Source organism: Archocentrus centrarchus, chromosome 2 (genome assembly GCF_007364275.1).
Source record: "Archocentrus centrarchus isolate MPI-CPG fArcCen1 chromosome 2, fArcCen1, whole genome shotgun sequence".
NCBI classification, from domain to species: domain Eukaryota; kingdom Metazoa; phylum Chordata; class Actinopteri; order Cichliformes; family Cichlidae; genus Archocentrus; species Archocentrus centrarchus.
The window spans coordinates 27202816-27212520 of record NC_044347.1 but is presented as its reverse complement, the minus strand read 5'-3'; the positions used below and the strand labels follow the sequence as shown (position 1 = coordinate 27212520).

At 41.4% G+C, this 9705-nt stretch overlaps 1 protein-coding gene across 2 annotated transcripts; it reads left to right on the top strand.

Annotated features, from left to right (window-relative positions):
* The first annotated feature begins 1304 nt into the window (after nt 1-1304).
* Nucleotides 1305-7339, top strand: LOC115792614 (retinol dehydrogenase 7-like). 2 transcript variants are annotated; one of them, XM_030747228.1, is made up of 5 exons: nt 1305-1357; nt 5049-5363; nt 6406-6664; nt 6744-6907; nt 7005-7339. In XM_030747228.1, the coding sequence occupies exons 2-5, from the start codon at nt 5051-5053 to the stop codon at nt 7226-7228; spliced, it is 960 nt and encodes a 319-aa protein (XP_030603088.1). In that variant the 5' UTR covers nt 1305-1357; nt 5049-5050; the 3' UTR covers nt 7229-7339. The 2 variants fall into 2 exon arrangements, with proteins under 2 accessions (XP_030603088.1, XP_030603080.1); XM_030747220.1 differs by lacking the exon at nt 1305-1357 and adding an exon at nt 2341-2475.
* Nucleotides 7340-9705: the final 2366 nt, after the last annotated feature.

The following is a 9705-nucleotide window of genomic DNA, read 5'->3' as shown; positions in this document are numbered from 1 at the left end:
CAAATGCCAGGAAACACACAAACAGATTCTGTGCAAAGATCCAGCAGTGAAGTCGTGTCCCAAGAATGAGAGACAACTGAAGCTCCCCGGCCCCTGCAGTGTGACCTACTGTTCCTGTGGCCACTTGTTGTTTTCTCTGATAAGGCTGAACTTTTGATCTGCCACCTGAGCAGACCTTTACCCCTTATCTTTATTGCTGTGGTTGTAGCCTGGTATCCAATGCACATGGACCAGGCCCTTTTGTGTCTTAGCATTTGTTCTTTGTATATAATTAGCGCCCCTTGCACTGATGAAATCCACTAAATGTACAGAGCATACCAATGTGCAACAGGCAGTGGATTTGCAAATCCACACTGATCTGAAGACAGATTTGGAGATTCTATACTGCTAAATCTACTCATACACACAAAGAGATAATGAATAAACCTTTGCAGATTCCTGCACACATTCAAAAGTACTTCCAGCACACTATTTATTAGCTTGCCAGTGAGCAACACCTGTGGGCCCCATGAGCCATCTTTGACACAGTTGTTCACAGGGGGGTAGCACAGAACTCTGTAAGCACTCTCTGTGAGGTCCCTTCCTTTCTTCATCTACATTTCTTGCTCATCTTTCGAGTTTTTTTTTAACTGAACCAAAAACTTCATATACCAAAATTAATAAAAATGTATGCCATCTCCATAAATCTGCATAGTTTGAAATCTCCACACAATTTCTAAACAGACTGTAGTCTGCAACTGCTGATAAGTGATTAGATTAGATTAGATTAGATTAGATTAGATTAGATTAGATTAAATTAGAAAGCGTTATTGTCATTGTAAGGCCAGCATACAATGAAATTTTAAAAAGTGCAGCTCTTTGGTGATGCGACAAACACACACATCATCAATAAAAAAGACTGATAAGACATACAAAAGCACATTAATGAAACAAACATAGACATCATATAGACACCCTATGTGAGGTAGCCATAACGTCCAGGGAGGGCAGGGGGTGGCCAATGATTTTATTTTATTTTTTCCATGGCTTTGATGACATCCCGTAAAACAGGGAACGTCAACTGGTGGTCCGCGGGCCATATCCAGCCCACCAGAGCTTTCCATCCAGCCCCCTTGAATAGTACTGCCGTGGGTACTATACGCCAATCAATCGTCATAACCAAGTAAATACCGGTCTCTGTTTAGTCTGAATTATCAAAAGCATTAAATTGCGACTTCCCATTGCCCATAAATGCCTCCATGTCCCTAGAACCAATCAGAATGCAAGACCGGACCATGTGACTGCAAATACTTTTGCATGTGCTGCACTGAGCAGCTGGCATTTGTTGGTGGTGATCAGATTTTAAACACAGCTGAAGGTGAGTCTAATCTTGTTTTGTTTTGAAAAAATATTTGACGATCAAACTAAAGTCGTAACAAAATCAGTGAACCTGCGGAAGGATTGTCTCCTTTGCAGTGAGGGTTTTTCACACTCATTATCGAATGATAATATATTACTTAGGACACAATATTAATTTGATCATGTATTGCACGAAGTTAGGAAGAATTAGGGAGAATTTTGATTCTCATGGCGAATAAAAGATTAAAAATGCAATCTTAGTGGGTTTTTTTGTTTGTTTGTCTGTTTTGGACAACAATTATTGAGAAAATGCTTACTATGCTGCATGTAGGTTTAAAATATGTGCAATAATATAACATTTAAGTCTTTTTTCTTTTAGAGTTGTCATATACGGCAGCCTGATGATTTTGTGGATATTCTGAGTCATTTAGTAATACATGAAAAAGTTGCGTGTACACAGGTATATCGATGTGCTCCCTGACGGTGTTTCATTAGATCTAACAAAAGCTGAAGAACTGCATCCATCACCTTATGAGCGACTGCCCACACGGTTTCTTTGGTTTGATTATTTGCTTGTTTTCTGAATTAAGAAGCAGCGTCACTGTCATATTTTAAAGTGCTATGTCATCAGCCTGAAAACCACTGGCTTCTGAATGCAATGACGTTAAATGGTGAAAACGCCATCGCTGGAGTTGCAGTTTTTTTTTTTTTGTGTGTGTGTGTGTGTGTGTGTGTGTGTGTGTTTCTGAAATGAAGGGGCATTAAGTTTTATGCTGTAATTTGTGCAGAGTAGTTTCGAACTACTGTCACTGTCCACGCATTCGTTTGGCAAGCGAAAGGTCGCCGGTTCGATTCCAGCCAGAGACACAAATCCCCTTAGTATAAGAATATCCAAATGAAACATGCGCAGCGATCGCTTGTGACAAGTGAGCAGATTAAAGCAGCCCCGTTATCTGATATCGGCTCCGGGTGCTCTGCTCACATTACTGACGCCTGCAGGAGTTTCCGGTCGGTCCGAGCAGAATATTTCCTGTAGGCGGGGGAGGGGGGGGGGAGTACCTCTTTCACAAGCAGTACTTTAACGCTTCAGAACTGCGCGAGCACCGGTAACAGTCGACGGAATCCTCAGCACAGCAGGTAAGAGTTCCCGGGTTATTATGTCCCATTTTGTCAGCACGATTACTGCCATGAGTCAAAAAGCTGGGTAAATGAAAACTTTCACGTTTTCACTAGTTTTGGCGGAGGCTTAAACATCTGTCTCACAGAAGGGTGGAAACTCCGTGTACTTCGAACTCTCGCCTGTGACCTCCGCGCTGAGCGTGCCAGCGTTTTTCTGTGTAATATATTTACATATATTTGTAAATAGACTGCAGTCAGCAGCATTCTTTTTAAGTCTGCCTTATTGTACCAACATTATAATCAACACAGTCCTTATTGGCGACTTCAAATATATTTATATAGTTGTGATGTTATATTTATTGCAAAATTATGTCAGTGATACCTTTTTAGCTGGATAAATGATGGATAAAAGTCACTTTGGCAAAAAAAAAAAAGTGATTGAATCTTCTTCTTTCTGATATTTCTGACTCAAAATGACTTGATAACATACGTTTAACAGATTAAAGGCCAGCAAGTCATTTAGAACAGTTTGAAAACAGGCAAATACCATAAATCACTTTTTGGCCTCTCCTGTGCTCCAACTAGATGAACCTGTGACACACTCATTCTGACCGGATTTTAGCTCAGTAATTCCTGTTTCATGTTCAACACAACAGACGTGACCTCTGCAACTGTCACTGTTTTGATGTACTCCTCCTGTACAAGTAAACATGACTTTCAGATATTGTTCATTTGCTGTCAGTAGTTTCTTAGGCTGCCACATCTTTTCTCTTCCATTGTGCTCAAATTTTCAAGGGCACTCTGGACACCAAGCTGAGATGTGGCAAGTTTTCAGCTAATAGCTCTTTGGGACTCTGTTGGCGCAAGTTTTTTATGAAAACTCCTTTTCAGTAGTAATAGGGAAATTTAAATACATAATTCTGACTCTATGAATAGATTTTTTTTTTCATCAAACTTGTGTAAAATGTGAAATTTCTTTTGTCTTGTGGGGAATAACTTGTCCATGAGATGGTTTCTTATCAAACAACTTTTCCAGGGTTGAAATCCTTTAAACTGAGTATAAAGGCCTTTAGTTGAGTTGCTGCTTTGGAAGAATTCTCGTCTTCTTCCTTCTGTCACTCACTTTTGGGGTCTCCACAGCGGATCATCTGCCTCCCTCTCACACTATCCCTAGCATCCTCCTCTGTCACACCAACCTTCTGCATGTACTCTGCATCATGGTAGATCTCACTACTATCTTGTAAACCTTCCCTTTCACTCTTCTGCCATTCTTCTGTGATAAATCACCCCTGACACTCGATGCCCACTCTCTTCTTCACCTCTCTTCTGAACTGTCCGTTGGTTTGGATGGTTGACCCCAGATATTTAAACTCATCTGCTTTTACTATCTGTACTTCTTGCTTCTTCACTGTCTCATTCACACGCCTGCATTCTGTCTTGCTTCCACTTCTCCAGCCTCCCTTCCACCTGCTTCCTAATCTCTGTACCGATCACAATGTTGTCTTTGACATCATAGTCCATGGAGACCCCTTCCTGGGTGACCTACATAATTAGGTTCATTGCTGCACATGGGAAGTGAAGGCTAGCCGATGTGGTCCGATGCAACAGATGAGCAGCTGTACAGAAAGGTGTCAGAATACACAGCGCATCACAGATTGTTGTGTATGAGGCTGCATAGCCAAAGACCAGTCAGGGTGCAGACTTTTGTCACCCGCTGAAGGTGCCAACAATGTGCACGTTAGCATCAGACCTGGACCACGACGCAAGAAGAAGAAGGTGACCCAGACTGGTGAATCACATTTTCTTTTACATCACGTGTGCATATTGCTTACCTGGACAATGTTCTGCTGGGAAACCTTGGGTCCTACCATCCATGGTGCAGAGCATATACACCCTTTCATGGAATCAGAATTCCCTGATGGCTGTGGCCTCTTTCAGCAGGATAATGTGCCCTGCAACAAAGCAAAAATGGGTGGAAAAATCGTTTGAGGAGAACAGCCACAAGTTTGAGGTGTTGGCATGGCCTCGAAAATTCCCCAGATCTCCATCCAACCTAGCATCTGTGGTATTATTATTTTTAAGTTGGAAACTAATTCTTCAGGTAGTGCTTTAACTAATTTAATGAAATTTGGTCTTGGATAATTTAATAAATTAGCACTTAAACCTGATCAGCTATAGAGCACATGTTCCTCATAAACCACTCTTCACTGAATGAGGACTTGTTATGGTAGAGGGAGTGCGTCAATATCACAGTCTGTGATAAGATTTTATTAATTCCTTTTATCAGAGGAGTAAACAGAAGTAGTGCTATCAGTAAAGGAAATGGTAGCAAAATGTGCTGCAAACTGCTCAGTGAATAGAAACAAAATATCCTGGGAGGAGGATGCCTCTGGGATTGTGTCAGGAAAGGCACCTGCCAAAACATGCAGAGCTGCCTGCTATGGTACACTGTGAATAAGAGAGCAGGATAAAATACCATGTAAAACAGGGAGGGTCAGCTGGGATCCAGCCTTACCAAACAGCGTTTTGCATAATGTAGCTTACTCTGCTCACTTTATTGCACAACCAGTAATTTAACTCTGTCCTTCCAGTCATGTACTTGTACCTTCTGGGCCTGGTGGTTCTCTACTACCTGTACCGCTGGGTCAGAGAGCTCCCCAGGGTCTCTGACAAGAACAACAGGTATGTTTACATCACAGGATGTGACAGCGGCTTCGGGAACCTTCTGGCCCAGCATCTGGACAAGCAGGGGTTCCGAGTGATTGCCTCATGTTTCACCGAGAGAGGAGAGGAGGAGCTGAAGAAGTCCTGCTCCAGCAACCTGATCACAACTCACTTGAATGTTAGATCTCAGGACAGCATTGCCAAAGTTGCAGCAATGATTAGGGATACAGTGGGGGCACGTGGTAAGTCTTATTTTGTCGAAATATCTGCACTACATTTAAATAGCTGCTTTCCCACAGAGGTTGAATGCTACTGACGTTTGTGACATCTGTTTTCCAGCAGCACTAAAAACCAATAACTGCTTCTCTAGAGGCTGAACTTTTTTGTGTCAGTTGGCAAATAGAATAAGTTGTTGGCTGCATTAACTAAATATTTCCCAGTAGGGCTGTGTGCAACCATATCAGTGCATATTTCTACATGATATAAAAATATCAAAGGACAGCATCATGGCATGGTGGTTAGCACTGTTAACTTATACCAAGAACTTCCTGGGTTTAAATCCATCATCTGGTGGGGCCTTTCTGTGTGGAGTTTGCTTGTTCTCTTCGGGTTCTTGCAAAAGTCAAAGCGTGCAAATTGTTGAATTTGTGACTAGAGAGCGCGCAATTGGGCAAACTGATTTGTGCTTGTAAGTAGCAAATCAAATAAATGAGTCAAATTTGAATGGCAAGTTTAGATTGTTGTAAACAGAGGCTGGAAATGCTGCTGCCTGCGAGCATCAATGAAACGTCCAGTATTTTTTTTTCCTATATCATCCGAGATAGTTATCACTGATTTTCTTGAAATATCGTGATGTAGTTTTGAAGATTTATCTCCCACCCTTATTTCACGGTAAACAGCTGTCAATCACAGAAGAAAGCTCTTTCATGACAAGAAATAAATCACATGCACCACTGTCAAGAATGATGCTGACAGTGTCCTTGGTCTGTCTCTTTCACAACATCACATTAAACATTTATTGTAGACTTTTTGATCATCTTCTTCTTCTTCTTGGCCTTCAGAAAAAAAAATATTTGATATTTTGGTCTGTTAGTTTTAGTTTGTTTTATCCATTCTTGTGTTGGCACGAGGAGGGGGTGTACTGTCATTATTGAAAATGTATCACCTTTAAATATATTCACCCTCTTGAAAAAATGACCTATGGTTTTTCAGGTTTTTCAGAAAAGACAAAAAACTGAACCAAGCACTGAATATATGATGATTTAAAATTACTCATTCTTTTAGGCCTATGGGCTGTAGTGAACAATGCAGGCGTCTCCGTTCCCTCTGCCCCATGTGACTGGCTGACTCTCGATGATTACAAATCCATGCTGGATGTGAACCTGAATGGGGTGATTGGTGTGACCCTGAGCGTCCTACCACTCATAAAAAAGGCCAGGGGAAGGGTGGTGAATGTAGCCAGTGTGTTTGGGAGGATCAGTGCTTCTGGGGGCCCATATACTGTCTCAAAGTTTGGTGTTGAAGCATTCAATGACAGCCTAAGGTAAATAGAACTCACAAAATATTTGTATGATTGAAACATTTCTTGGATTGCAGCTGACAAAATGAAGTGTCTTTCTTAGGATAAATATGGCACCTTTTGGTGTCAAGGTCCTCTGCATTGAGCCAGGATTCTTCAAAACAAATGTGACCAACTCTGAAATCCTGGGCAAAAATGTTAAAATGGTGTGGGAGAAACTTCCACAGGAGGTTCGAGATGACTATGGAAATGAATATCTACAGAAGGGTATGTGTGGCTCATCCCTTTTCTTAACCCTGTTTGTGTTTGTTTAGTCATTTTTTTTGTTCTCATGTCATATTTTTTTTTTTTTTGGCCTTTTTAGCATTAGCAGTGGTATCAGACAAAGTTCCCAAGATGAGTGATGCAGACCTGATGAAGGTGGTCCACTGCATGGAACATGCCGTGGCTGCTGTCCGGCCTCGTACTCGTTACTCGCCTGGATGGGACGCCAAGCTTTTTTGGCTGCCACTGTCCTACATGCCCACCTGTGTCAGTGATTACATCCTGCAGATGGAAGCCATTCCTATCGCCAAGCAGATCGAATAACTTTATATTTGTCTTTGCAAATACAGGCATTCTTTCTGTGTGGACTGTACACACTTATCAGTAAATAATAATGAAGAACTGCTTTGTCTTTGTCTCTCTCTCTCTCTCTCTCTCTCTATATATATATATATTATATATATATATATGTTATATATAATATATATATATATATATATATATATATATATATATGAAATTTGTTGTGTGTTTTATATATGAAAATTTGAATATATTGAATGAAAGTCTGAATATATTGAACGAAAACTGACGTCACGGGAGCTCCTGCACCATCTAGTGTTTTCGTTACGTAAAGCACATAATGTCGCTACAAGAAGTGGCACTATCACTCAATCTGCAGTTCATCTTCACTGTTTCATCATGGAAGAAGGTATCACTTCCTGTTCCTGTTTCGGAGCACAGTGTTTTGCTGTCTGTTAGCTGTTATATCTGTATAACTCGATTTATCTGGATAATAACATATTTTAGTGTAATCTTCACCTACATTAAATAGCATACTCTTTGCTGAATCACCTGTATTCACATTACTCACTTTATTTGTTTTTAGAAATTCGCTAGCTTAGCTCAACTAGTAGCTTAGCCCTTAGCCGACTCACTACCAGCATGGCTTCTTCTCCTGTCTCTCCTGCACTTTCCTGCTCTGGGTGTCACATGTTTAGTTACTCCTCGGCCTCCTTTAGCAGTAACGGTACTTGTAATAAATGTAGTCTGTTTGTAGCTCTGGAGGCCAGGCTTTCTGAATTGGACACTCGGCTCCGCACCCTGGAAAATCCTACATCTAGCCAGGCCCCTGTAGCGGGTGCGGACCATGGTAGCTTAGCCGCCGTTAGCTCCCCCCCAGCAGATCCCGAGCAGCAGGGAAAACAGGCCAGCTGGGTGACGGTGAGGAGGAAGCGTAGTCCTAAGCAGAAGCCCCGGGTACACCACCAACCTGTTCACGTCTCTAACCGTTTTTCTCCACTCGGCGACACACCCGCCGAGGAACAAACTCTGGTTATTGGCGACTCTGTTTTGAGAAACGTGAAGCTAGAGACACCGGCGACCATAGTCAAATGTCTTCCAGGGGCCAGAGCAGGCGACATTCATGGAAATTTGAAACTGCTGGCTAAGGCTAATCGTAGATTTGGTAAGATCGTTATTCACGTCGGCAGTAATGACACCCGGTTACGCCAGTCGGAGGTCACTAAAATTAATATTGACTCGGTGTGTAACTTTGCAAAAACGATGTCGGACTCTGTAGTTTTCTCTGGGCCCCTCCCCAATCAGACCAGGAGTGACATGTTTAGCCGCATGTTCTCCTTGAATCGCTGGCTGTCTGAGTGGTGTCCAAAAAATGACGTGGGCTTCATAGATAACTGGCAAAGTTTCTGGGGAAAACCTGGTCTTGTTAGGAGAGACGGCATCCATCCCACTTTGGATGGAACAGCTCTCATTTCTAGAAATCTGGCCAAATTTATTAACCCTCCTAAAAACTGACTACCCAGGGTTGAGACCAGGAAGCAGAGTTGCAGTCTTACACGCCTCTCTGCCGCTTTTCTCCTCCTGCCATCCCCTCAAAAACCCCATCCCCATAGAGTCGGTGCCTGCTCCCAGACCACCAAAAACCAAAGCTAAAATCAGCAAAAAGCTATTTAAGCATAAAAATTCAAAAACAATAAATAATACAGCTTCATCAACTGCACCAAAAGAATAAAACAATTAAATGTGGATTGTTAAACATTAGGTCTCTCTCTTCCAAGTCCCTATTAGTAAATGATTTAATAATTGATCAACGTATTGATTTATTCTGCCTTACAGAAACCTGGTTACAGCAGGATGAATATGTTAGTTTAAATGAATCAACACCCCCGAGTCACAGTAACTGTCAGAATGCTCGAAGCACAGGTCGAGGAGGAGGATTAGCTGCAATCTTCAATTCCAGCTTATTAATTAATCAAAGACCCAGACAAAGTTTTCATTCTTTTGAAAGCCTGACTCTTAGTCTTGTCCATCCTAATTGGGAAAATCAAAAACCTGTTTTATTTGTTATTATCTATCGTCCACCTGGTCCTTACTCAGAGTTTCTGTCTGATTTCTCAGACTTTTTATCTGATTTAGTGCTCAGTTCAGATAAAATAATTATAGTGGGTGATTTTAACATCCATGTAGATGCTGAGAATGACAGCCTCAACACTGCATTTAATCTATTGTTAGATTCAATTGGCTTCTCTCAAAATGTAAAGGAGCCCACCCACCACTTTAATCATACTCTGGATCTTGTCCTAACATATGGCATAGAAACTGAAGACTTAACAGTATTCCCTGAAAGCCCCCTCCTGTCTGATCATTTCTTAGTAACATTTACATTTACTTTAATGGATTACACAGCAGTGGGGAATAAGTTTAATTACAGTAGAAGTCTTTCTGAAAGTGCTGTAACTAAGTTTAAGGATCTAATTCCTTCATTGTTATGCTCTTCA